Source organism: Convolutriloba macropyga, chromosome 11 (genome assembly GCF_964194025.1).
Source record: "Convolutriloba macropyga chromosome 11, txConMacr16.3, whole genome shotgun sequence".
Taxonomy (NCBI): Eukaryota; Metazoa; Xenacoelomorpha; order Acoela; family Convolutidae; genus Convolutriloba; species Convolutriloba macropyga.
In genome coordinates this window covers 47,829,023-47,853,990 of record NC_134478.1, presented here as the reverse complement: position 1 = coordinate 47,853,990, position 24,968 = coordinate 47,829,023, and the positions used below count along the sequence as shown (strand labels likewise).

The 24,968-nt window shown below is 34.7% G+C and overlaps 1 protein-coding gene across 4 annotated transcripts in view; it reads right to left on the bottom strand.

The window, feature by feature from the left end:
• The window catches only part of LOC142349576 (uncharacterized), a 72,313-nt gene that overhangs the window by 12,611 nt on the left and 34,734 nt on the right, over positions 1-24,968 (bottom strand). Inside the window, exon 5 of one of the 4 annotated variants that reach the window (XM_075401230.1) lies at positions 2,469-2,554. The exons of 2 other annotated variants lie outside the window; for them this stretch is intronic. In XM_075401230.1, coding sequence (XP_075257345.1) covers positions 2,469-2,554 — 86 coding nt within the window. The remainder of the gene's footprint in view (positions 1-2,468; positions 2,555-24,968) is intronic. One more of the 4 variants, XM_075401232.1, reaches the window with a different exon arrangement.

Genomic DNA, 24,968 nt, shown 5'->3' with positions numbered 1-24,968 from the left:
GTTTTTCAAACCGCTGCCTTCAATATTTTACAGATGACTTCTTCACTTGGACTAAATACAGTTTCTACTGCAGGACTGAAGTCAAGGTATGTCACTGACATTGCTGACATTGCTGACATTACTGATTCATTTAACGATGAGTGTGTTGAAGGCGATGGGTTCTTGTCCGGTTAACTTACACTGCAAAAGCTGGTCACTTAAGATCATGAAATTTCTCTCGTTTTTAAATCTGATTCACCCATTTTTATAGAAACATGCGTTAATTTGCCATGAGCAAGGCGTTTTTTTAGCGGTTAAAGTTTATTTTAAATGCTAAAAGCGATGATTTAAATCTTTACCGCGAACAAGAGGAAAACGTGGAAAAAAAATTTCATTGTAAAAGTCAGCAAATGTTATTAATAATCACCTTAAAATTTCCAAATGTTTTATGAATGATTTTTGCAAGCTTAAGAATTTTTAGAGATACGGTCAGTTGCTCTCAATCCAGTCATCGCTAAAATCACAATACTTAAAAACATTCACACGAATCACGGCGGATGTTTATGAAACTTTTAGAATTCAAACCTTGATTAGGCCCCAATTAAGCTTGTATTCAGTTTTGAGGAATTTGATTTTTGAATCTCAGGAAACAAATAATTATCATATCATAGAAATTAACTTCGAGAAAAACTAGGCAAATTGGTGGCAAAAAATAATTCTACTAATCGCAATAGAAGATCAGCATCTGCGACATAATTAATTATGGGACTTTGCAACATTATATTCTGACTAAGAGAATACAAGATAAATAGCTGAGCTTGGATTGGACAGGTGATCGTTTGTTCGCGCTGTGAGGGGCTGCTATTTTTCATTTTTTATTTGTTTTCAGACGCTTAATATTGTTACATAAGGGCCTTTGTCTTCTTTCGAAATTGTCCGGTTAGAAATCATCTTTATACTGCGAGTTTCATTTTTTCCAAGATAGATATTTCGTTATCAGAACAACCGAGTTAGGTAAAACAATTGGGCTTATAGCCAAAATTTTCCGAACGACTTTTTTGCCCGGGTTGAGGATTTTCTGTGAAGAGTGTAAAAAGAGTAAAAAAGTGACAGAGCATGATGATGGAAAAAGTGTGTAATTTCTTGTCACTACACCATTAATTACACTCTTTGAGAAGAGAGTAAAAAAAGTGGAGAAAAAAGTGTAAAAACGATGTAATTTCTTGAAATTACACTCTTACACTCTTTTCTCTTTTTCGCAATAAATAGGAGTGAAATCCGCATTAGGAGGGTTCAAACCTTGATTAGATCCCAATTAAGCCTATAACCCTTTTCGAGAAATTTGATTTTTGAATCTGAAGAAAAAATAATTATCATATCCTAAAATATAAATTTGAGAAAAATTAGCTGCTATTTCTCATTTTGAATTGTTTTCAGGCATTTGAAATTGTCGCATAAGGGCCTTTGTCTTCTTTATCCGGTTAAAAATTGTAGTTATACTGAGAGTTTCAGTTGTTTCAAAATAGATTTCTGATCAGCAGAACAAACGATTAAGGAAAAACAATTGGGCCTATATCCAAAATTTTCTGAAATAATTTTTTTTGCCCGGGTCAAGGATTTTCTGTGATGACTGTAAAAAGAATTGGAAAAATTGACAGTGAGCATAATGATGGAAAAAGATTGGAGTTGTTTATCGCTACACCCTTAAATACACTGTTTGAAAAGATTGTAAAAAAGTGTAGAAAATTGTGTAAAAATGGTGCTATTTCTTGAAATTACAGTCTTACAATCTTTTCTCTTCCCACCCCCCCCAAAAAAGGAGTGGATTACGGATCACACTCTAATTCCCGCTAATTAGGGAGTGGCATAAGTTTGAAACCTGGGCCCGGTTGGGAGAGCCGTAATTTCAACAGGGGCTGAATCAAAAGAGAAACATCCAAAACTGATATTTATCTAGCTCCAAAATAGACTTTGAAATCAGCGTCTCAATTTTTATGTTCGCAACCTATAATAATGTCTCACGCCTTAATATCTTCTAATCTGACTCTCTCAACCACCTACGTGATACTTCTGCGCTGAAAACATGAGCTGGAGGACCTGAAAAAGTATGGTAATCTGATTAGAGGCAGACCCAATGGCAAATTGCTATGAGATGACTTCGAACACAACCAGCCTTGAAATTTCTTGACAACCATATTCAGGAACCTTTTTTGGTTCCATACAGGCCACAAACAAAGTTCACTGCATGATCTTGCATTGATTGCCAAGACTTCCATGGAAATTGTTTTTTTTTGTTTCACCCTCTATGGTCATGCATGTCACCATAAGTCTTTATGGTCTGGCATATAGTTGCCAAGAAACCCTAGACTTGATTTTTTTCAAAGCGCATATGGAGAATTTTTGGTATATGTAACTGTAAAATGTGATAATTTAGTGCCTTCTGAGACCCGGTTTCAAATATATGTATGGTCAGGTATATGATTACCAACTTCTGCACGACGACATACATAGCCTGGACAGGGTTGACAAGATTGAAGTGAGTAGCTGAACCGTTGCTGTCTTCGTTTGACCACTCCTTAAAGAGAGAGAGAGAGAAGTTCTGCTTTTGAAAATTGATATCTATTATTCTAAAACAATCATCAAAACTAAACTGTCTATTTAGAGTTTTTTTCGTATTATTCTAACGAATTGGATCAGATTACGAATAGTGACGGTGCATATGAGTGGCAACTGCAACAAATTCGACAACTGTTCTGTGAGGCAAAAGTGATCCAATCAGGTGCCTTAGAGTTGGGGTTGCGAAACCTCAAAGCGATATTTTATGACCTGAACGAGCAACTAAGGGATACGAAACGATATCAAAGCAAAAATTGTGCAACATTGAACGACGCACAAAAACGTTGTCGATTTTTGATTGATTAATAAATTTTTTTAGACCATCTGGGGATGTAACCTTTTGTTGAGTCAGGACAAAGGCTTTTCATATTATGCCTGTTTTTGATAATTTGCCTTACAGATTAATGCCATCAGTCATTGTTAAAATTGTCTTGATTGACGATAAACACAATTTGATTGCCTCTTGATGGAAATTTAAACAAAAAATTCATTGAACAGAGACAAGGTGTATATTGATGAGTGCTTACCAACTATGGAAGCTAAACTAAGGACAAATAACAAAAGTACAGCTCAACAAGTGTCGGATGATAAAAGAATCAGCCGACTGTATGCCATTCTTTCTCCTGATATAAAATAAGAATTCCAATGACTTTCTGATTTTCAGTGATTTTCAATGATTTTTTGTGAGTTTCTGGCAATCAGCCAATCGGAAAAAAATCTTCAAAAAATCAACGAAAACATTAAATCAATTTTTAGGAATAATTTAAAAAACGGGACTAGAAACTGTATTGATCAAAAATTTATAGTTGAATTTAATTATCTGCCTATACACTTCAATAAGTAAAACTGATAACTGAAGTGAAATTAACTCTAGCGGCTCAGAGGGTTTTTAATACTCAATGCAGCTAAATTTTTAGATAATTCACTCAGTTCCTCAAAACTTTGATGTGTTCGCAGCATTTTTGGAAACAATAAAACCCCAAGATTCTTTGTTTTAGTGAGATTTTAAAGATATTAAAATTGGCTGAAAAAAACTTGTAGGTTTCGATTTGTTCTGCCATACTAACACAAAAAAGGGAGGTGGTAGTGCTGCAACTTTTTTCAGTACCAGGCTTAAACATGAATTTTTTTGTGAGAAACGGAAGTATAATCTACAAATTCAAACAATAAAAATAACCTTAGAGTTTAGGAAATTTTTCTGTGTCACAGCTCTGTGCAGGACACCAAACAGCTCCATCTGCTACTTTTTGGACATTTTGGGGCAATATTTGGCCCATCTCAAGACAAAGCACCTTTTAAAATTTTATTACATTCGATTTAAATATTAATAAAATGACTAATAACAAAGAGTTCAAATGACTAACTCGTCTACAAGGTTTCTTTGATTTGAATTTGTTAAATGAAAAGACACCTACTAAAATCACGCAATATTCAACTTCCTGTATTGACCTGGTTTTCGCAAAATTTAAAACAAAAACGAATGTCAAAGGATTAAAAACTAGTGATCATTCTGCATTGTTCATAGAACTAAATTATCTGAGAGGTAAAAAATCGAGTAACCGGAAATAAAACTTGAGAACATGGAACCAGTTGAACAGAAAAATTATAAGTCGCCAGTTAAAAACTATTTAAAAGTGGGACTAGAAACAGTATTGATCGAAAATTCATTGGCGAACCCGAACTATCTGCCTTATAGATTCTTCTAATTAAAACTGATAACGGAAATAAAGAAATTTTTAGCGGCTCAGACTGTTTTCTAATACCACATGCAGCTAATTATGCGGACCATTCGCTCATTTACAAAAAAATTTGATGTGTTCTCAGCAACTTTGAAACAATAAAACGATCCCGAGGTTGTTTGTTTTAGTGAGGTTTGGCTGATTCAAGACATTAAACCTGCCTTATACAAACGTGTAGGTTTCGGTTCGTTCTGCTATACTAACACAAAAAAGAGAGATGGTAGTGCTGAAACTTTTTTCAGTACCAGGCTTAAACATGAATTGTTTTGTGAGAAACGGAAGTATAATCTACAAATTCGAACAATAAAAATAACCATAGAGTTTAGGAAAATTTTCTGTGTCACAGCTCTGTGCAGGACACAAAACAGCTCCATCTACTATTTTTTGGACATTTTGGGGCAATATTTGGCGCATATCAACACAAAGCACCTTTTAAAAGTCTATTACATTGGATTTAAATATTAATAAAATGACTAATAACGAAGAGTTCAAATGATTAACTCGTTTGAAACGTTGTTTTGATTTGAATTTGTTAAATGAAAAGACACCTACTAAAATCATGCCATATTCAACTTCCTGTATTGACCTGGTTTTCGCAAAATTAAAAACAAACACGAATATCAAAGAATTAAAAATTAGTGATCATTCAGCATTATTCATAGAACTAAATTATCTGCGTGGTAAAAAATCCAGTAACCGGAAATAAGAATTGGAAACATGGAACCAGTTGAACAGAAAAATTTTAAGTCGGCAGTTAAAAACTATTTAAAAGTGGGACTAGAAACAGTATTGATCGAAAATTCATTGGCGAACCCAAACTATCTGCCTTATAGACTGTTCTAATTAAAACCGATAACGGAAATAAAGAAATTTTTAGCGGCTCAAACGGTTTTCTAATACCACATGCAGCGAATTATGCGGACCATTCGCTCATTTACAAAAAGAATTTGATGTGTTCTCAGCAACTTTGAAACAATAAAACAATCCCGAGTTTGTTTGTTTTAGTGAGGTTTGGCTGATTCAAGACATTAAACCTGCCTTATACAAACGTGTAGGTTTCGGTTCGTTCTGCTATACTAACACAAAAAAGAGAGATGGTAGTGCTGAAGATTTTTTCAGTACCAGGCTTAAACATGAATTGTTTTGTGAGAAACGGAAGTATAATCTACAAATTCGAACAATAAAAATAACCTTAGAGTTTATGAAAATTTTCTGTGTCACAGCTCTGTGCAGGACACAAAACAGCTCCATCTACTTTTTTTGGGACATTTTGGGGCAATATTTGGCGCATATCAACACAAAGCACCTTTTAAAAGTTTATTACACTGGATTTAAATTTTAATAAAATGACTAATAACGAAGAGTTCAAATGATTAACTCGTTTGAAACGTTGTTTTGATTTGATTTTGTTAAATGAAAAGACACCTTCTAAAACCATGCCATATTCAACTTCCTGTATTGACCTGGTTTTCGCAAAATTTAAAACAAACACGAATGTCAAATATTTAAAAAATAGTGATCATTCTGCATTGTTCATAGAACTAAATTATCTGAGTGGTAAAAAATCCAGTAACCGGAAATAAGAATGGAAAACATGGAACCAGTTGAACAGAAAAATTTTAAGTCGCCAGTTAAAAACTATTTAAAAGTGGGACTAGAAACAGTATTGATCAAAAATTCATTGGCGAACCCAAACTATCTGCCTTATAGACTCTTCTAATTAAAACCGATAACGGAAATAAAGAAATTTTTAGCGGCTCAAGCGGTTTTCTAATACCACATGCAGCTAATTATGCGGACCATTCGCTCATTTACAAAAAAATTTGATGTGTTCTCAGCAAATTTGAAACAATAAAACAATCCCGAGGTTGTTTGTTTTAGTGAGATTTGGCTGTTTCAGGACGTTAAACCTGCCTTACACAAACGTGTAGGTTTCGCTTCGTTCTCCTATACTAACAGAACAAAAAAGGTGGAGATGCTGTCCCTTTTTTCAGTACCAGGCTTAATCATTAAATGTTTTGTGAGAATTAGGAGGATAATCTACGAATTCGGACATTGAAAATAAGCTTAGAGATTAAGAAATACCTTATACCGCATCTTAACACAAAGCTCCATTTAAATTTTTGTATGTTGGATTGAAATATTAAAATAATGACTAATAACGAAGAGCGCAAGTGATAACCTCGTTTTTTATGATTCTATTATGATTCTATTTTTTGTTCTGATTCTATTCTGATTCTATTTATTGTTCTGATTCTATTTTTTAACATAAAAAAGCGCCTACAAGAATCACACCGTATTCAACTTTTTGTATTGACTTGGCTTCTGCAGAATTGAAAATCAAAACGAAAGTCAAAGAATTAAAGAATTAAATTTTGTGAGTGGTAAAAAATTCAGTAATCGCAAATGAGTAATGATAACAAGGACAAAAAGAATTCAAATTGAACAGAAAAGTTTTCAGTCAGCTTTTAAAAGTTGTTTAAAAACGGACTAGAAACAATATTGATCGGAAATTTATAGTTGAAATTACACTGAACTTTGATGAGTTCGCAGCAACTTTGGAAGCGATAAATCCCGAGATTGTTTGTTTCAGTGAGATTTGGCTGATTCAAGATATTAAAGGTTTCGATTCGTTTTGCTATACCAACAGAAAAAAGAGAGGTGGAGGTGCTGCCAGTTTTATCAGTACCAGGCTCAATCATGCTTGTTTCTTGAGATACAGTAGGATAATCTACAAATTCAAACAGTAAAAATAACTTTAGAGATTAAGAAAATTTTATTTGTCACAGCTCTGTGCAGGACACCAAACAGCTTCGTTTGCTGATTTCGGACATTTTGGGGCAATTGTTGGCGTATCTTAACACAAAGCACAGCACCCATTTAATCTTTATTATGTTTGATTTAAAAATTATTGCAATGACTAATAACGGAGAGTGCAAATGATTAACTCGTTTACTACGTTGTTTTAACCTTAATTTATTAAATGAAACAACACGTGCCAAAATCACGCCTTATTCAACTTCCTGTATTGACTTTATTGAAAAATTTATCAAATCCATTTAAAAGTTTTTGCCTGTTATCTATGCCACTTCTAAAACAAAAAAAAAGTTGGTTAACTAGCCGGACTAAGATTGCAGTTTTCAAGTAAAGTAATTTTTTCAAAGATTACACGAGAAATCCAAATAAATTCTACGTAGAAAATTTTTTAAAGTTCTAAATAAATTTGTTAAAACCTTCTATAGGGAGGCAAGTTCCCAATACTATAATCAAAAGTTTTACTGCTCAAACATTGAAAACTTCAAACATTTTTTGGCTTGATGAACGAGTTAGATTGCAAAAATGTTGATAAACCAGTGTTTTCTTTCTGGAAATTTTTTTTAAGTTTAAAACACAAGCGAAGTAGTTTCTTAAAATAAAACGGGAAAATAAACGAAAGTGAACATTTATCGCCCAGTCTCTATCATTCCGGCTCAGACAAAATTCTTTGAAAAGATTCTTTTTTACCGAGTTCATCATGTAAATAAATACAGTTTATTAAACCCTAATCAATTTGACTTCAGGAACAAAAGAAGTACAAATGGTGCTACTTTAGTCATAACAGAGGAAACAAGAGCACTTTCATCAGAAAAAAGTACAACAATGTGCATCAATTTATTTAAACATAGCTTTCGAAACTGCAGATCAAAACACATGTCATGTGTAAAAAATACGGCTCGAGGGGTGTGATTGGAAACTTGTTGTGCTCCTATTTATAATACAATATGCAAATTGTTGACTTGAACAGACTTGAAAAGTTTTCGATAGCGTTGGTAAGCACTGGGGTTTCCTACGGCGAGTTAGAGAAATCTGCTACATTAGAGCACTACATGTTTATGAGTTTTTAAAGCTATTAACAAAACGTCACAGACGACAATCGGATAACCCTGATGTTATCTGAGTTGTAAAAAATCCAGTAATCGGAAATAAGAATTGAAAACATGGAACCAGTTGAACAGAAAAATTTTAGGTCGCCAGTTAAAAACTATTTAAAATTGGGACTAGAAACAGTATTGATCCGAAATTCATTGGCGAACCCAAACTATCTGCCTTATAGACTGTTCTAATTAAAACCGATAACGGAAATAAAGAAATTTTTAGCGGCTCAAACGGTTTTCTAATACCACATGCAGCGAATTATGCGGACCATTCGCTCATTTACAAAAAAATTTGATGTGTTTTCAGCAAATTTGAAACAATAAAACAATCCCGAGGTTGTTTGTTTTAGTGAGATTTGGCTGTTTAAGGACATTAAACCTGCCTTACACAAACGTGTAGGTTTCGCTTCGTTCTCCTATACTAACAGAACGAAAAGAGGTGGAGATGCTGTACCTTTTTTCAGTACCAGGCTTAACAATGAAATGTTTTGTGAGAATTAGGAGGATAATCAAAAATTCAGACATTGAAAATAAGCTTAGAGATTAAGAAATACCTTATACCGCATCTTAACACAAAGCTCCATTTAAATTTTTGTATGTTGGAATTAAATATTAATATAATGACTAATTACGAAGAGCGCAAGTGATAACCTCGTTTTTTATGATGTTTTGATTCTATTTTTAACATAAAAAAGCGCCTACAAAAATCACACCGTATTCAACTGCTTGTATTGACTTGGCTTCTGCAGAATTGAAAATCAAAACGAAAGTCAAAGAATTAAAGGTTAGTAATCAATCCGCATTATTCATAGAATTAAATTTTCTGAGTGGTAAAAAATTCAGTAATCGCAAATGAGTAATGATAACAAGGACAAAAAAATTCAAATTGAACAGAAAAGTTTTAAGTCAGCTTTTAAAAGTTATTTAAAAACGGACTAGAAACAATATTGATCGAAAATTTATTGTTGAAATTACACTGATTTTTGATGAGTTCGCAGCAACTTTGGAAGCGATAAATCCCGAGATTGTTTGTTTCAGTGAGAATTGGCTGATTCAAGATATTAAAACTCAATTATAAAAACTTGTAGGTTTCGATTCGTTTTGCTATAGCAACAGAAAAAAGAGAGGTGGAGTTGCTGCCAGTTTTATCAGTACCGGGCTCAATCATGCTTGTTTTTTGAGAAACGGTAGGATGGTCTACAAATTCAAACAGTAAAAATAAATTTAGAGATAAAGAAAATTTTATTTGTCACAGCTCTGTGCAGGACACCAAACAGCTTCGTTTTCTGTTTTTCGCACATTTTGGGGCAATTGTTGGCGTATCTTAACACAAAGCACAGCACCCATTTAATCTTTATTATGTTGGATTTAAAAATTATTGCAATGACTAATAACGGAGAGTGCAAATGATTAACTCGTTTACTACGTTGTTTTAACCTTAATTTATTAAATGAAAAGACACGTACCAAAATCACGCCTTATTCAACTTCCTGTATTGACTTTATTGAAAAAGTTATCAAATCCATTAAAAGTTTTTTGCCTGTTATCTATGCCACTTCTAAAACAAAAAAAGTTGGTTAACTAGCCGGACTAAGATTGCAGGTTTCAAGTAAAGTAAATTTTTCAAAGATTACACGAGAAATCCAAACAAATTCTACGCAGAAAAATTTTTAAAGTTCTAAATAAATTTGTTAAAACCTTCTACAGGGAGGCAAGTTCCCAATACTATAATCAAAAGTTTTACTGCTCAAACATTGAAAACTTCAAACATTTTTTTGGCTTGATGAACGAGTTAGAGTGCAAAGATGTTGATAAACCAGTGTTTTTTTTCTGGAAAATTTTCTGAAGTTTAAAACACAAGCGAAGTAGTTTCTTAAAATAAAACGGGAAATTAAACGAAAGTGAACATTTATCGCCCACTCTCTATCATTCCGGCTCAGACAAAATTCTTTGAAAAGATTCTTTTTTCCCGAGTTCATCATGTAATTAAAAACAGTTTATTAAACTCTAATCAATTTGATTTCAGGAACGAAAGAAGTACAAATGGTGCTACTTTAGTCATAACAGAGGAAACAAGAGCACTTTCATCAGAAAAAAGTACAACAATGTGCATCAATTTATTTAAACATAGCTTTCGAAACTGCAGATCAAAACACATGTCATGTGTAAAAAATACGGCTCGAGGGGTGTGATTGGAAACTTGTTGTGCTCCTATTTATAAAACGATAAGCAAATTGTTGACTTGAACAGACTTGAAAAGTTTTCGATAGCGTTGGTAAGCACTGGGGTTTCCTACGGCGAGTTAGAGAAATCTGCTACATTAGAGCACTACATGTTTATGAGTTTTTAAAGCTATTAACAAAACGTCACAGACGACAATCGGATACCCCTAATGTTTATAACTTCATCACAGAATAAGTAGTCTCAAAATTGCTAAACAGCACTTGTCGGCTAAAAAATTTGAGAAACTGTGAAAAATTTACATTGAATAACAAAAGAAAAATTGAGAATAGGGATGAATTACTTTTAAATCAAAATGTTCGTTTGGACAAAAATATTTTGATATCGTTAATAAGTTGCAAAAAACAGAGAATGGATAAATTATTGTACTGCTTTTGGAATTTGTATATGTGTGATTATGCTCATCTCCTATGTTTTCTCTTGTAGCATTTTCTTTTACCGACTAAAACAAGAAAGGCCAGAGTTTAATTTTACGGCGATGTGGCCAAAAATCAGGAGTTATATTTTGGGACTTTTTGTATTTATCAATGGAATCAGATTCATCAATTGTTTGCTCAAGAGACACCGCTCAACGGACTAAATGTCTGAATGATGCTCTCTCAAAAGATTGTAAATTTTGCTTAATATGTGCTTTGACTGTACTTTCCTCTGGAAAAATTCATTATTGTTATTATTCTTTTATCTATAATGGTCAACCCGGGAATTTGGTCCCCTCAGAAAAAATTATAGGTGCATTTGAGGCCGGATCAGAAAACTTAGTTGGGTCTGATGAGAATTGATACTGATCACACTTCGAGCAAACTCAATATTTTAAGCGAACTTGAGTCTTGTTAGACGTGGATTCAAGTTGTAGTCATTTCGGCGTATGACGGTATTAGCAGTCGTAACCTGGGTCTAGCAGTGTCTAATTATAGATGGTTTCCGTATGGTACTTCAGCCCGAAATCCCGACAGAGGTAAAGGACCCTTTGTAGCAATTGTGTGATTGGGTTGTGATTAAAAAATCTAGCATGCTGATTTCAAGGCTCCTCTTAGGGTCATTTAAAAAGCCTTACTGCAATAAAATGAATTAATTTGCGTTATTTTATAGCTCAACTCTCAATGAGAGGTCGACCTGCGTATAGAATTTTTCATATCATCCGAGAGATATATCCGTATCCGAGATATAATCCCACACGGGTTGAAATGTAACCGCTGAAAAGCGCGAAAATTTGCGCTCATTGCAGTGAATGCGGTGAAGAAACCTTCACGGCCCACAACCGCTGTTTTAACAAAAATTCAGCGCTAAAGTCACTAATAATCTTACAAAATCCCATCACCGCAAGTTTTGACAGTAAATAATGCATGAGTTGCTAAGCAGTAAATATATTAAGACGATCCTATTATTGTGAAATATATAATATACCTTTAATTATAATAAAATTTCGTATATAGATGGCGGTTTCGTACAAGATCGTGAGTAAGAAAATTATGAATTACTTTGAAGTTGACGCTTTAATATCATGTATCTTCTTCAGCCTTTATGATTTTGAAAACGATTTTCGGCTTTTTAATCGTATCTGCCTTTTTTTAAAGATTTGTGCCTGGTAGACTAACTGCTCCCTATTGGTGACAAAAATTTAATACTTGCTTTCAAGTCGGTTAAAACGTTTTTTTGTTCAAAAAATAGTCCAATAAATCAATGCCTTAAGTTTATCATAAAGTGGAGTGCTTTAATACAATTGAATTCAAAGGAAAGTCATTGCTGCGGTAGAAGATGATAGTGGTGAGAAAGGTGAGAGCCCAAGTCGAGGAGTCCGCTCAAATTCCGCTCAAAAAAATGCAAGAGATGACCGGAATGAGCGGAATCGATAAAAAAAAAATGCAAGAAATGAGCGGAATTTGAGCGGAACAAAAAATGCAAGGAATGAGCGGAATTTGAGCGGAAAAAAAATGCAAGAAATGAGAGAAATTTGATCGGAATAAAAAATGCAGGAAATGAGCGGAATTTGACATGACCAAACGAGCGGAAACATTGAAATTCCAGAAACAGGGAAAGTATGTACACAAAGTATGTAAAAAAAGTTCAGGTAAATTTACTTGAACCAAGTTCAGGTAACTAGAAGTTCAGGTGAATTTCAGGTGTAACAGCACCTGAAAAACACCTGAAAAACACCTGAACTGTATTTCAGGTAAATTTTCACCTGAACAAGTTCAGGCGTGGTTATCTGAAAAATTTTACATTGAGCAGTGAAAACTAGTATTCCTGCAAAAATAGACCTCTGGAGAATTGGTTTTCACAAATACAGAAGCGGTAACGACATATGGTCCTCATTAGCTTCCTTTTCTTTAAAGTCTTTCAGAATCAGATTGATATTCCTTTTAGTTCGAACTAATTCCATTTTCCTACATAAGCACTGCTTCAAAACCCTGCCAGTCGAACTAATGTTTATTAGTTTATTTTAGGTACATGTTTCCGAAACAGGGCTCTCTACAAATTATTGGGGACAAAACAAACATTTATAGAAGTATTTCCTGCTGTTTATTTAGTTTCTCAAAGTTACGGTTAAATTTAATTTAAAAGTTTTCCACTCTTCAGCCCTACTGATGTTTCTAGATTGAACCAGTAACTTGGGAACCTTTTGGGGTTCCTGAAAAGAAAATCAATACTGAAGTTTCAGAAAAACGGGTTAAAAAAACTTTAACTTCTTTGAATTGTCACAACAGGAAACGCAGTGGTTTTAAAGTGGATCAACTTGAATCCAATCTCTCTTTCTTAAATATTACATCAAAAACTAGTATTCCTGCAAAAATAGACCTCTGGAAAATTGATTTTCACAAATACAGAAGCGGTAACGACATATGGTCCTCATTAGCTTCCATTTCTTTAAAGTCTTTCAGAATCAGATTGATATTCCTTTTAGTTCGAACTAATTCCATTTTCCTACATAAGCACTGCTTCAAAACCCTGCCAGTCGAACTAAAGTTTATTAGTTTATTTTAGGTACATGTTTCCGAAACAGGGCTCTCTACAAATTATTGGGGACAAAACAAACATTTATAGAAGTATTTCCTGCTGTTTATTTAGTTTCGCAAAGTTACGGTTAAATTTAATTTAAAAGTTTTCCACTCTTCAGCCCTACTGATGTTTCTAGATTGAACCAGTAACTTGGGAACCTTTTGGGGTTCCTGAAAAGAAAATCAATACTGAAGTTTCAGAAAAACGGGTTAAAAAAACTTTAACTTCTTTGAATTGTCACAACAGGAAACGCAGTGGATTTAAAGTGGATCAACTTGAATCCAATCTCTCTTTCTTAAATATTACATCAAAAACTAGTTTTCTTGCATAAATTAGATCATTAGAAAAGTGGATTACGCAAATATAGAAACGGTAATGACAAATGATCCTCATTTAGCTTCATTTTCTTTAAAGTCTTTCAGAATCAGGTTGAATTTTTTTTTAACTCGAACTAATTACATTTTCTTACATAAGCACTGCTTCAAAACCCTGTCAGTCGAATTGAAGTTTATTTGTTTATTTTAGGTACTATATTCCGAATCAGGGCCCTCTACAAATTATAGGGGACAAAACAAACATTTGTGGAAATTTTTCCTGTCTTTTATTGAGTTTCGCAAAGTTACGTTTAAGTTTAAATTAAAGGCCTTCCACTCTTCAGCCGTAATGGTAATGATGTTTCTAGATTAAACAAGTAATTTTGGAACTATTTGGGGTTTGTGAAGTGAATATCATTACTGAAGTTTCTAACAAACGGATTAACGAAACTTTAATTTTTTTAAATCATAACAACAGGAAACGCAGTGGATTTAAAGTGGATCAATTTGAGTCCAATCTCTCTTCCTTATTTATTAAATCAAAAATTATTATTCCTGCATAAAATAGTTTTCTGTAGAACCAGTATACACAAATATAGAAACGGTAACGACATATGGTCCTCATTTAGCTTCCATTTCTTTAAAGTCTTTCAGAATCAGATTGAATTTTTTTTAATTCGAGCTAATTACATTTTCCTACAAAAGCACTGCTTCAAAACCCTGTCAGTCGAAAAGAAGTTAATTTGTTCATTTTAGAAACGATATTCCGAATCAAGGCCCTCTACAAATTATAGGGGACAAAACAAACTTTTGTGGAACTTTTTCCTGTCGTTTATTGAGGTTCGCAAAGTTACGGTTAATTTTAAATTAAAGGTTTCCCACTCTTCAGCTCTGCTGATGCTTCTTGATCAGACAAGTAATTCAAATCATTTCGAAGTTTCTGAAGTGAATATCAATACTGAAGTTTCAGCAAAACGGTTTAAAGAGACCGAATTAAAGAAACGGTTTAATTTCTTCAAATGATGACAACAGGAAACGCATTGGTTTTAAAGTGGATCAACTTGAACCCAATCTCTCTTCCTTAAAAATTACATCAAAAACTAGTATTCCTGCAAAAAGTAGACCTCTAGAAAAATGGATTACACTAATATAGAAGCGGTAACGACATATGGTCCTCATGTAGCTTCCACTTTTTCAAAGACTTTCAGATTCAGATTGATAGAGGTACAATTAGTTGTTTTGTTGATAAGTGGGCAATTGCTTAGCAGAACTCTACAAACATAAGCTCATTGTGTTCATTTTGTAACCGTCGGGTTTTTCTTATAATTGTATTACCCTAATTCGGCTCGGTAAAAAAATTATCGATTGGTAATTTTGAAAAAGGTCAACATTTTAGGTGATATTGGAGTTCCCCAGTAATGGATACCCCAAAATACCATAGTATCCCTACATATATGAATTCGTTGGATTACTCTGATACTGGGGCTTATCCCCATATATATTTTTTGTATGATTTTATGGAGTTGAGTGGGTCAATTTTTGCTCTGTAAGCGCCGAACCTCGATTTTCGGCCATTTTCGGCTAGTGGGCGGTGAAATAAAGTTGAAATTTTATGTTTCAAGGTTAAGTATTATAGTGTTTTAGATTGCTCAGTTAATGAAGAGTGTCACTATACACATATTTAAGCTTTTTCTACAGGTTATGATGGTGTATTTTAGCAAAAAGTGAATTTTGGTAGTCAAAATAGGTCATTTGACCAAATGAATGAGTGATGTGGTGTTTTTTACAATTGAACAAGTTTTTGGGCGTGCGTTTTGTGTTTTCTAGTCACTATTTAGGTTGTTGAAGCTAATTGTATCAAACAATGGGGTTTAAATCAACAATTTTTCTTTTTTCACGATTTCATCAAATTTCTGTGGATGTTGTTTTATGTCAAAACACACAAAACATCATAACCTTCATGTTGAGGTGGGAAATTTTTTCCCACCTCACCATGAAGGTTTGCCGTGACCTAGAACTTCGAAGTGGACCAGAATTACACACACAAATACGCTGGGAACGCTGTTTCACGTTGTTTTACGTCGGTTCCGGAAATCTTGGGCTTCGATTTTAGCCCAAAAATTGGGGTACAGAACAGTATTTTGTTAATAATTGCTAAAGTACTGGACCAAATTAAACGGGGGTAGTCGCATTTTGTTGGCACTGAACCACTCTTGCTTGCAGTGTTTGGTTGGTTTCCCAAATCGGCCTAATCAAAAAGTTATTAATGTTCAAAGTTGAAATAGTCCGAATTTTCGGGCTATTCTGGGTGACCCAAATTTCGGTACAACAAAGCAGGCGATTTACCCAACAAATGTTAGTGTTTTAGAATCCTCAGTTAGTGGGGAGTATCCCCATATATATTTTCTATAGCATTTTACGGAATTGAGACAGTCAATTTTAGCTCTGCAGTCAGGTCACCTCGCTTCTTGGTCATTTGGTACGGTACCTTATAATTGCTATAACTCCTCGAAGAATGCACCGATTGGGTTCATTTTTTAATATGATGCGTATCTCAAGCAGTGCTACAAACTGTACTAAGGGCGTTTTTTTTGTTCAGCCGTTTTAGAGAAATTGGCCAGTAAACTTGCCCTGTGTTTAGCCCCAGAAGAGGTTGACACCAGCGGGTGACACCGTTTTGACACCTTGCAGCTTGAACTGTTGTTTAGAAAATTGGTGTTTTGAATAGCCCATCTAACGTAGATTCCGAATATATATACTTTATATATCATTTTCTGTGGTTTAGGTGTTCAATTTTAGCTCTGGAGGTGGTGTATCTCTCCTCTAAGGTAGTTTGGTATGGTACCTTATTTTTGCTATAACTCCTTGAATAATGCACCGATTGGGCTCATTTTTTGATATGATGCGTATCTCAAGCAGTGCTTCAAACTGTACTAAGGGCGTTTTTTTTGTTCAGCCGTTTTAGAGAAATTGGCCGTGGAACTTGACCCCAGTTTGACCTCCCGAGGAGAGAAACCTACCATGAATACGATATTAATTAACTATATTTATTCGTCTCTGGTCATGTCGTCGGTCACCTTGACACACTCACTATGTGTGGCTTGTGTGGTTATGAGCACTGGTTATAATGAGTGGTTATAGTGGTTATAATGTGGTTATAGTACAGAAACAGGACCCGAAATGGGTCATTTTGGTCATTTGGTACGGTATCTTGATCTTGGAATATCTCCTCATAGAGTGAACCGATTTTTGATCTGTATTTTGATTTGAACTCAGCTTGAGCAATACTTGAATCCCTTTAAATGGCGTTTTGTTTCTTTCAGCCGTTTTTGAGAAATTGGCCTCGACACATACGGTCATTTTGACCTTTTAGTGACTGGTACGTTTCGCGTTTCTACATGTGAAATGATGAAATTAATGACTTTGACTGCAGGAATAGTCTCGTTGAACTCCATTTGTAATGGGGAATCTCCCCATATATATGTTGTATAGGGTTTTCCGAGATCTAGGGGGTCAATTTTCACTCTACAAGTGACCCCCCCAACCCCCGTGAATATATGCCCAAAATCTTGTAATTTCCTTGTGGAAGTAGGAAAACTCTTGTTTTGGGGTACCAGTATGAGCACTGTAGTCCCCATGTATTGTGCAGAAACTCTCCTCCAATTTTCAGCCATATTGGTTGAGGGGTTGATCTTCTCTCCCCTGGGGTGCACCTCCCCCCCTGTCCCGTTGAGACGCCGGTTAGTCGGCTCCCCCCACCTCTGGGCTTTGGTGCTCCTCATAATGGGGACATACGTGCGGCGCGGGCGAGTTTTGCGGGCGTCTTTCGTTGCGTTTCGGTGTGTTTCTGTGTTTCTCTGTGTTTGTTTCTTTTCATGTTAGACTAAATGCTCTCTTTTTCAGAGCATTTGTTTGTCTTTTTGCTGCAACGACAGTTATCTACAGCCCTCAAACGGTGAGTTTGCACGTTGTGCTCTCTTTGCTTTTCAGCGCTCACAGTGATGGCCTGAGCTTTTTTTTAAGCTTGCTCTGAGCCTCCTGTGAGGAAGCGCTGCAATTGTTTGAGTCCTGTGAGCACTCACCGAGTGCCTTGTTTTTTGTAGCAGTGCTGCGGAGCAGTGCTCTTTCTTGGGCAACACAGTGACGGCTTGAGCAAGGCGTGTCTCTGTTTTTTTCTTTTGCTCAAGACCGCCTGTGACCAAGCCCGGCAATTATTTAGGTCGTGTGTGTCAGCACTCACCGAGTGCTCTTCAACCTCCTGTAGTGAGGCAAAGCAATTATTTGATTCCCTTGTGCACCCACTGAGTGGGTTTTTTCTGCGTTGTACAGAGCTAATCTTCAATCTAGGTGGTCTACAAAGAACATATTTAACACGTTGTCACATTTCGCACTCAAAATACTATCTTTAAACAGTTTAACAAAAAGTGTTTTTCAATATAGTGAAGGACTTACTCAAATCAATTGAGCGCCTAAGTAGGAGTGGGAAAGTCCAAATAGGTTCTAAAGCAGAAGGAATTATCGTTCTAAGTGGTCTGAGATAGAAGAACTTAACACGTTGTCAGATTTCGCACTCAAAATACTATCTTTAAACAGTTTAACAAAAAGTGTTTTTCAATATATTGAAGGACTTACTCAAATCAATTGAGCGCCTAAGTAGGAGTGGGAAAGTCCAAATAGGTTCTAAAGTAGAAGGAATTATCGTTCTAAGTGGTCTGAGACAGAAGAACTTAACACGTTGTCAGATTTCGCACTCAAAATACTATCTTTAAACAGTTTTAACAAGAAGTGTTTTTCAATATAGTGAAGCACTTACTCAAATCAATTGAGCGCCTAAGTAGGAGTGGGAAAGTCCAAATAGGTTCTAAAGCAGAAGGAATTATTGTTGTAAGCGGTCTGAGATAGAAGAACTTAACACGTTGTCAGATTTCGCACTCAAAATACTATCTTTAAACAGTTTTAACAAAAAGTGTTTTTCAATATAGTGAAGGACTTACTCAAATCAATTGAGCGCCTAAGTAGGAGTGGGAAAGTCCAAATAGGTTCTAAAGCAGAAAGAATTATTGTTCTAAGTGGTCTGAGATAGAAGAACTTAACACGTTGTCAGATTTCGCACTCAATATACTATATTTATACAGTTTAACAAAGTGTTTTTCAATATAGTGAAGGACTTACTCAAATCAATTGAGCACCTAAGTAGGAGTGGGAAAGTCCAAATAGGTTCTAAAGCAGAAGGAATTATCGTTCTAAGTGATCTGAGATAGAAGAACTTAACACGTTGTCAGATTTCGCACTCAAAATACTATCTTTAAACAGTTCAACAAAAAGTGTTTTTCAATATAGTGAAGGATTCACTCAAATCAATTGAGCGCCTAAGTAAGAGTGGGAAAGTCCAATTAGGTTCTAAAGCAGAAGCAATTATTGTTCTAAGTGGTCTGAGATAGAAGAACTTAACACGTTGTCAGATTTCGCACTCAAAATACTATCTTTAAACAGTTTAACAAAAAGTGTTTTTCAATATAGTGAAGGACTTACTCAAATCAATTGAGCGCCTAAGTAGGAGTGGGAAAGTCCAAATAGGTTCTAAAGCAGGAGGATTTATCGTTCTAAGTGGTCTGAGATAGAAGAACTTAACACGTTGTCAGATTTCGCACTCAATATACTATATTTATACAGTTTAACAAAGTGTTTTTCAATATAGTGAAGGACTTACTCAAATCAATTGAGCACCTAAGTAGGAGTGGGAAAGTCCAAATAGGTTCTAAAGCAGAAGGAATTATCGTTCTAAGTGATCTGAGATAGAAGAACTTAACACGTTGTCAGAATTCGCACTCAAAATACTATCTTTAAACAGTTCAACAAAAAGTGTTTTTCAATATAGTGAAGGATTTACTCAAATCAATTGAGCGCCTAAGTAGGAGTGGTAAAGTCCAATTAGGTTCTAAAGCAGAAGGAATTATTGTTCTAAGTGGTCTGAGATAGAAGAACTTAACACGTTGTCAGATTTCGCACTCAAAATACTATCTTTAAACAGTTTAACAAAAAGTGTTTTTCAATATAGTGAAGGACTTACTCAAATCAATTGAGCGCCTAAGTAGGAGTGGGAAAGTCCAAATAGGTTCTAAAGCAGAAGGAATTATCGTTCTAAGTGGTCTGAGATAGAAGAACTTAACACGTTGTCAGATTTCGCACTCAAAATACTATCTTTAAACAGTTTAACAAAAAGTGTTTTTCAATATAGTGAAGGACTTACTCAAATCAATTGAGCGCCTAAGTAGGAGTGGGAAAGTCCAAATAGGTTCTAAAGCAGAAGGAATTATTGTTCTAAGTGGTCTGAGATAGAAGAACTTAACACGTTGTCAGATTTCGCACTCAAAATACTATCTTTAAACAGTTTAACAAAAAGTGTTTTTCAATATAGTGAAGGACTTACTCAAATCAATTGAGCGCCTAAGTAGGAGTGGGAAAGTCCGAATAGGTTCTAAAGCAGAAGGAATTATTGTTCTAAGTGGTCTGTGATAGAAGAACTTAACACGTTGTCAGATTTCGCACTCAATATACTATATTTATACAGTTTAACAAAGTGTTTTTCAATATAGTGATGGACTTACTCAAATCAATTGAGCGCCTAAGTAGGAGTGGGAAAGTCCAAATAGACTCTAAAGCAGAAGGATTTATCGTTCTAAGTGATCTGAGATAGAAGAACTTAACACGTTGTCAGATTTCGCACTCAAAATACTATCTTTAAACAGTTCAACAAAAAGTGTTTTTCAATATAGTGAAGGATTTACTCAAATCAATTGAGCGCCTAAGTAGGTGTGGGAAAGTCCAAATAGGTTCTAAAGCAGAAGGAATTATGGTTATAAGTGGTCTGAGATAGAAGAACTTAACACGTTGTCAGATTTCGCACTCAAAATACTATCTTTATACAGTTTAACAAAAAGTGTTTTTCAATATAGTGAAGGACTTATTCAAATCAATTGAGCGCCTGAGTAGGAGTGGGAAAGTCCAAATAGGTTCTAAAGCAGAAAGAATTATCGTTCTAAGTGTTCTGAGATAGAAGAACTTAACACGTTGTCAGATTTCGCACTCAAAATACTATCTTTAAACAGTTTAACAAAAAGTGTTTTTCAATATAGTGAAGGACTTACTCAAATCAATTGAGCGCCTAAGTAGGAGTGGGAAAGTCCAAAAAGGTTCTAAAGCAGAAGGAATTATCGTTATAAGTGGTCTGAGATAGAAGAACTTAACACGTTGTCAGATTTCGCACTCAAAATACTATCTTTAAACAGTTTAACAAAAAGTGTTTTTCAATATAGTGAAGGATTTACTCAAATCAACTGAGCGCCTAAGTAGGAGTGGGAAAGTCCAATTAGGTTCTAAAGCAGAAGGAATTATTGTTCTAAGTGGTCTGAGATAGAAGAACTTAACACGTTGTCAGATTTCGCACTCAAAATACCATCTTTAAACAGTTTAACAAAAAGTTTTTTCAATATAGTGAAGGACTCACTCAAATCAATTGAGCGCCTAAGTAGGAGTCGGAAAGTCCAAATAGGTTCTAAAGCAGAAGGAATTATCGTTGTAAGCGGTCTGAGATAGAAGAACTTAACACGTTGTCAGATTTCGCACTCAAAATACTATCTTTAAACAGTTTAACAAAAAGTGTTTTTCAATATAGTGAAGGACTTACTCAAATCAATTGAGCGCCTAAGTAGGAGTGGGAAAGTCCAAATAGGTTCTAAAGCAGAAGGAATTATTGTTCTAAGTGGTCTGAGATAGAAGAACTTAACACGTTGTCAGATTTCGCACTCAATATACTATATTTATACAGTTTAACAAAGTTTTTCAATATAGTGAAGGACTTACTCAAATCAATTGAGCGCCTAAGTAGGAGTGAAAAGTCCAAATAGGTTCTAAAGCAGAAGCAATTATTGTTCTAAGTGGTCTGAGATAGAAGAACTTAACACGTTGTCAGATTTCGCACTCAAAATACTATCTTTAAACAGTTTAACAAAAAGTGTTTTTCAATATAGTGAAGGACTTACTCAAATCAATTGAGCGCCTATGTAGGAGTGGGAAAGTCCAAATAGGTTCTAAAGCAGAAGGATTTATCGTTCTAAGTGATCTGAGATAGAAGAACTTAACACGTTGTCAGATTTCGCACTCAAAATACTATCTTTAAACAGTTCAACAAAAAGTGTTTTTCAATATAGTGAAGGATTTACTCAAATCAATTGAGCGCCTAAGTAGGAGTGGGAAAATCCAAATAGGTTCTTAAGCAGACGGAATTATTGTTATAAGTGGTCTGAGATAGAAGAACTTAACACGTTGTCAGATTTCGCACTCAAAATACTATCTTTATACAGTTTAACAAAAAGTGTTTTTCAATATAGTGAAGGACTTATTCAAATCAATTGAGCGCCTGAGTAGGAGTGGGAAAGTCCAAATAGGTTCTAAAGCAGAAGCAATTATTGTTCTAAGTGGTCTGAGATAGAAGAACTTAACACGTTGTCAGATTTCGCACTCAAAATACTATCTTTAAACAGTTTAACAAAAAGTGTTTTTCAATATAGTGAAGGACTTACTCAAATCAATTGAGCGCCTATGTAGGAGTGGGAAAATCCAAATAGGTTCTTAAGCAGACGGAATTATTGTTATAAGTGGTCTGAGATAGAAGAACTTAACACGTTGTCAGATTTCGCACTCAAAATACTATCTTTATACAGTTTAACAAAAAGTGTTTTTCAATATAGTGAAGGACTTATTCAAATCAATTGAGCGCCTGAGTAGGAGTGGGAAAGTCCAAATAGGTTCTAAAGCAGAAAGAATTATCGTTCTAAGTGTTCTGAGATAGAAGAACTTAACACGTTGTCAGATTTCGCACTCAAAATACTATCTTTAAACAGTTTAACAAAAAGTGTTTTTCAATATAGTGAAGGACTTACTCAAATCAATTGAGCACCTAAGTAGGAGTGGGAAAGTCCAAATAAATTCTAAAGCAGAAGGAAGTATCGTTCTAAGTGATCTGAGATAGAAGAACTTAACACGTTGTCAGATTTCGCAATCAAAATACTATCTTTAAACAGTTCAACAAAAAGTGTTTTTCAATATAGTGAAGGATTTACTCAAATCAATTGAGCGCCTAAGTAGGAGTGGGAAAGTCCAATTAGGTTCCAAAGCAGAAGGAATTATTGTTCTAAGTGTTCTGAGATAGGAGAACTTAACACGTTGTCAGATTTCGCACTCAAAATACTATCTTTAAACAGTTTAACAAAAAGTGTTTTTCAATATAGTGAAGGACTTACTCAAATCAATTGAGCGCCTAAGTAGGAGTGGGAAAGTCAAAATAGGTTCTAAAGCAGAAGGAATTATCGTTCTAAGTGATCTGAGATAGAAGAACTTAACACGTTGTCAGATTTCGCACTCAAAATACTATCTTTAAACAGTTCAACAAAAAGTGTTTTTCAATATAGTGAAGGATTTACTCAAATCAATTGAGCGCCTAAGTAGGAGTGGGAAAGTCCAATTAAGTTCCAAAGCAGAAGGAATTATTGTTCTAAGTGGTCTGAGATAGAAGAACTTAACACGTTGTCAGATTTCGCACTCAAAATACTATCTTTAAACAGTTTAACAAAGTGTTTTTCAATATAGTGAAGGACTTGCTCAAATCAATTGAGCGCCTAAGTAGGAGTGGGAAAGTCCAAATAGGTTCTAAAGCAGAAGGAATTATCGTTCTAAGTGGTCTGAGATAGAAGAACTTAACACGTTGTCAGATTTCGCACTCAATATACTATATTTATACAGTTTAACAAAGTGTTTTTCAATATAGTGAAGGACTTACTCAAATCAATTGAGCGCCTAAGTAGGAGTGGGAAAGTCCAAACAGGTTCTAAAGCAGAAGGATTTATCGTTCTAAGTGATCTGAGATAGAAGAACTTAACACGTTGTCAGATTTCGCACTCAAAATACTATCTTTAAACAGTTCAACAAAAAGTGTTTTTCAATATAGTGAAGGATTTACTCAAATCAATTGAGCGCCTAAGTAGGAGTGGGAAAGTCCAAATAGGTTCTAAAGCAGAAGGAATTATGGTTATAAGTGGTCTGAGATAGAAGAACTTAACACGTTGTCAGATTTCGCACTCAAAATACTATCTTTATACAGTTTAACAAAAAGTGTTTTTCAATATAGTGAAGGACTTATTCAAATCAATTGAGCGCCTGAGTAGGAGTGGGAAAGTCCAAATAGGTTCTAAAGCAGAAAGAATTATCGTTCTAAGTGTTCTGAGATAGAAGAACTTAACACGTTGTCAGATTTCGCACTCAAAATACTATCTTTAAACAGTTTAACAAAAAGTGTTTTTCAATATAGTGAAGGACTTACTCAAATCAATTGAGCGCCTAAGTAGGAGTGGGAAAGTCCAAATAGGTTCTAAAGCAGAAGGAATTATCGTTATAAGTGGTCTGAGATAGAAGAACTTAACACGTTGTCAGATTTCGCACTCAAAATACTATCTTTAAACAGTTTAACAAAAAGTGTTTTTCAATATAGTGAAGGACTTACTCAAATCAATTGAGCGCCTAAGTAGGAGTGGGAAAGTCCAAATAGGTTCTAAAGCAGAAGGAATTATTGTTCTAAGTGGTCTGAGATAGAAGAACTTAACACGTTGTCAGATTTCGCACTCAAAATACTATCTTTATACAGTTTAACAAAAAGTGTTTTTCAATATAGTGAAGGACTTATTCAAATCAATTGAGCGCCTGAGTAGGAGTGGGAAAGTCCAAATAGGTTCTAAAGCAGAAAGAATTATCGTTCTAAGTGTTCTGAGATAGAAGAACTTAACACGTTGTCATATTTCGCACTCAAAATACTATCTTTAAACAGTTTAACAAAAATTGTTTTTCAATATAGTGAAGGACTTACTCAAATCAATTGAGCGCCTGAGTAGGAGTGGGAAAGTCCAAATAGGTTCTAAAGCAGAAGGAATTATCGTTATAAGTGGTCTGAGATAGAAGAACTTAACACGTTGTCAGATTTCGCACTCAAAATACTATCTTTAAACAGTTTAACAAAAAGTGTTTTTCAATATAGTGAAGGACTTACTCAAATCAATTGAGCGCCTAAGTAGGAGTGGGAAAGTCCAAATAGGTTCTAAAGCAGAAGGAATTATTGT